This window comes from Nannospalax galili, unplaced genomic scaffold, assembly GCF_000622305.1.
Source record: "Nannospalax galili isolate Female #2095 unplaced genomic scaffold, S.galili_v1.0 scaffold17, whole genome shotgun sequence".
Taxonomy (NCBI): domain Eukaryota; kingdom Metazoa; phylum Chordata; class Mammalia; order Rodentia; family Spalacidae; genus Nannospalax; species Nannospalax galili.
In genome coordinates this window covers 1,543,365-1,547,248 of record NW_008342276.1, presented here as the reverse complement: position 1 = coordinate 1,547,248, position 3,884 = coordinate 1,543,365, and the positions used below count along the sequence as shown (strand labels likewise).

Here is a 3,884-nt window from a genome sequence, read left to right as displayed (position 1 = left end):
TATTTTTAAAAAATGTTCATAATAGAAGTCTCAGTAGATATGTAACAAATCTAGCCTGATATACCTGCTTTCACAGTAAGAAAGCATTTTAGATACTCCTGGGTTTACACTTGGGTTGATACAGAAGACTTAGAACAGTCTAGCCCAGGTTCTTTTGACTTCCCTTGCTTTTCTACATATGTGCACTCCTGTTTTTTTTACAAAAGGTAAGTCAGGTTAACATTGCCAGTGGAAAGCCATAGCTAAAAGAATGACGTGCCAGTGTATGTACTTTTCAGCAATCACCTGGGGAAGAATCTACAGTTACTGATGGACCGAGTGGATGAAATGAGCCAGGACATAATCAAATACAACACGTACATGAGGAACACGAGTAAACAGCAGCAGCAGAAACATCAGGTTGGTGTCATGGGAGAATTCATTCATTTCTAGGTGTGTGTCAGGAATCTACTTCTAAATTGTAAGGAAGCACTGACTATTAGCTTACTCTGTGTCATGTTTTAAAAGAATATTCCTTATTCCGTATATTCCTAATATATTATTTACACAGTATACTGAAAAATACCTGTTTGAAAGAGAGATGGTCTATTAAATAGCTCAGAGTATAATGCCAAGGTTATGCAAATAAGCGATACATTATTGAGAGAATCTGAGGCAGAAGAGATTGCAAAGTGTCACAGCTCATTTCTTTACTAACTGTAATTGGTTTGGTCGTGACTCGTTACAGCATAGTTAGCAATCTTCAGTTCGTTTGAAAAACTGAGCAGTTGTGATTAAGAGCAAGCAGTTTTGATAGGAAATAATAGACCAACTGCTGTGAAATAAGTAGTATGATACAGACAAAATCCCTAGGATTACCTGACTATTCTCATATGCACATATATACTGCTTTCTGGCCATTTAACCTTTTCTATTAGTGCTGCTTGAAGGCCACGTGACTTTGATAGCATCTTGGAATATTGTTTTTGGACTGTATTATTCTAAATGGCCTGATTCATAGATAGGTTGATTTCAGAATGTTTATATGTAAAAATGGTATTTATGTATGATTGCTGTTAAACTGTACTTTAAACAGGGTATTGTTAAATATAAATATATCGTGCCAAGTACAGTTAAGTGGCTCTGAGAATAGTGTATTTAACTTTTTAGAAACACGATTTCGAATAGTGAATTTAAAATACTTTGTTTTACCACACTTAAATGGAGAAGTCATGTAGCAAATACAGTCTCTGTTGAACTGAGGACCAAGGGTGTGACTCAGCCTGGTCTCATTCCCTTGCTTGTTTTCCCAAAAGGAAAGCACTCATTTGAGGCATCAAGTTAAAGAATCGTCTCTCTCAGTTGACTCTGGAAGCCACTTTCAATGTGCTGAGCATTATATTTGCTGTTTATTCCTGCCGAGCAGCACCATTCATTTCCCCTCACCTCCTGCCCCACAATGAGTAAACGATCTTTGCAAAGCAACTGCCTCTTCTTTTTTTCTCCTTTTTTTTGTATTTGAATGCTTTTCTTTCTCTTACTTAAAATTATTTTTTAACTACATAATTAGAAGAAGCGTTTCATTACAACATTGACATGTTCTATAACAATTTCCAGAGCTAAGATGCATCTCTTTCGAAATTGGCTGTAAATTTTTAGGTTCACAGTTGAATTAATACAGTTGTACAATATTGTACTCAGTAAAAACTCCATAAGACATAAAATTGAATGAGGTTTTAACCTTTAAAAAAGATCTCCATTTTATTTTAAAATAGACTGTTTCACACAGAAAAATTCACTTTTAATGCGACTAACACTTAAATGTTTGCACATGTGTCTCTAATCTCTATATATCTGATTATTAGTAGTCACAGTCGGTTACTTTCTGAGATCCTTGGCACCTGAGCATGGATATAAAGTCATTAGGTAGATTTCAATGGTAATGTTTTTCACATGTACTGATTAACATGAAGCAAATTTTTATGCTTCTTCCTCAAATATAACTCATTTTACATAAGATTGGGGTCTGCTGTTCATTTTCCAAGTTCTATGCTGAATTGCTGTCTGGGAATCTCTTGGGCCACCCTGGCCAAGAACTCAAAGGAAGGTATCTCCTGTCTGGCATTGTTTCTTGTTATATAGCCTTTACTTGTACACATGGACTAATAATTGTATTAATCTCGTTAATCTTGGATTGTACTTCCCTTTTGGGTGTTTAAGACCATGCAGTTGCCCCAGATAAACCAGTTTATTTTCACTCTTAAGGTCTTTTGAGGACCTGTTCCTCAGGGGTCACATGGGCTTGGGAGGAGCCCCTGGCTCCTTTCTTTTACCAGTTCCGCCTACGTGAAGATGTCAAAGGTCCTGCTCGACCATGGTTGGCTTCGCTTGGAAGCATGGAGGAAATGATTCCTCTGTGTTGCCCCTCCTCTTTGTACACTGGACACTGGTTCAAGTCCATCTGGTGGGGTCTTCATGGCCTCCTTGATCAAGAGGACAGGTGACTCCCCACAGTTACAGGACATTTTGAGAGATGCTCTGTAGTCCCTTGGAATTTAGTGAATTTTGGTGGACAAGGAGCAAAAACTGTCCTTTATGTCCCTCTGACCACATTAGTATAGGCCTCAAAGTATGGCTGTTAAACATCCAATAAGGTAGGCTCCACCAGTCTGGTACTTTTCATTACCATGTGCTATGTAGATAAAGCTTGGGCAAAGACCAAAGGTTCTCAGATAAACCTTGACTAGACATATATTATGTTTCTTGAGCTAGTTATATGTACAGTTTGTCAGTACGTTATTGGACTAATATGGTTTCCTCTGTTTTTTAAAAACTAGGTATTATTTATCTCTTGTATTGTCTAACCCTTCCACCATGGTTTCCCCATTTAAAGTTCCCCCATTTTTCCCATTTCTCCCTTAATAATACCCTTCTATGGTCCTACCTCTCTTGAGCTCCTTCTTTCCCTTTATCCCCAAGGTTCCTTGTAAAACCCCCCCTCGCCCTTCCTCTTAAAATAACCCCATTTTTATCCATATCTCCCTTATTAAGGCCTGTTTCCTACTCTTCTTCTCTTTCATACTCTTTCTTTTCCTTTACCTCCTTGGTCATTATCCTGGTTCCTGTAGTTATGTCTGGGTACATACTCGCTTATAAGGATTTGGTGCTAGGATCCACATATGAGGGAGAACATACATTGTTTTTCTAAGTCTGTGTTACTTCACTTAGTATAACAGTTTCTAGTTCCATCCATTTGCTTGCAAATTTAATAATTTCGTCTTTCTTTATTACTGACTAAAACTCCATTGTATAAATGAACTGCATTTTCATTATCCACTCATCAATTGAGGGATACTTAGGTTGCTTCCATCTCTTAGCTATTGTGAAAAGAGCAGCAACAAACATGGTTGTACAAGTCTCTCTGCAATAGGATGAGTTCTTTGGGTATGTGCCAAGGAGTGGTATAACTGGGTCAAATGGTAGGTTGATTTGTAGGTTATAAAGAGGTCTCCACACTTCTTTCCATAGGGGTTGAACAAGTTTGCAGCCCCACCAGCAGTGGATGAGTGTTCCCCTTTCCCTACATCCTCTCCATTTGATATCATTTGTTCTCTTGATCTTAGCCAGTCTGACTGAGGTAAGAAGAAATCTTAAAGTGGTTTTAATTTGCATTTCCCTAATTACTAATGATGTTGAACACCTTTTAAGATGCTTCTTAGCCATCTTTGTTTATTCTTTTCAGAACTCTCTGGTTGTTTCATTGATCTACATGTCTATTTTTGTGCCAGTACCATGCTGTTTTATGGTGATAGCTCTATAATATAATCTGAGATCTGGTATAAAAATTTCTGACATTGCTATGGCAATCTGGGGTCTTTTGCAATTTTACATTAATTTGAGGATAA

General features: G+C 37.5%; 1 protein-coding gene across 2 annotated transcripts in view; it reads left to right on the top strand.

Annotated features, from left to right (window-relative positions):
- Eif3h (eukaryotic translation initiation factor 3 subunit H) overlaps window positions 1-3,884 on the top strand; it is a 98,867-nt gene that overhangs the window by 83,781 nt on the left and 11,202 nt on the right. Inside the window, exon 6 of one of the 2 annotated variants that reach the window (XM_008837959.3) lies at window positions 279-399. The exons of the other annotated variant lie outside the window; for it this stretch is intronic. Within the exon in view, the coding sequence (XP_008836181.1) occupies window positions 279-399 (121 nt within the window). The remainder of the gene's footprint in view (window positions 1-278; window positions 400-3,884) is intronic. 2 annotated transcript variants of the gene reach the window in all.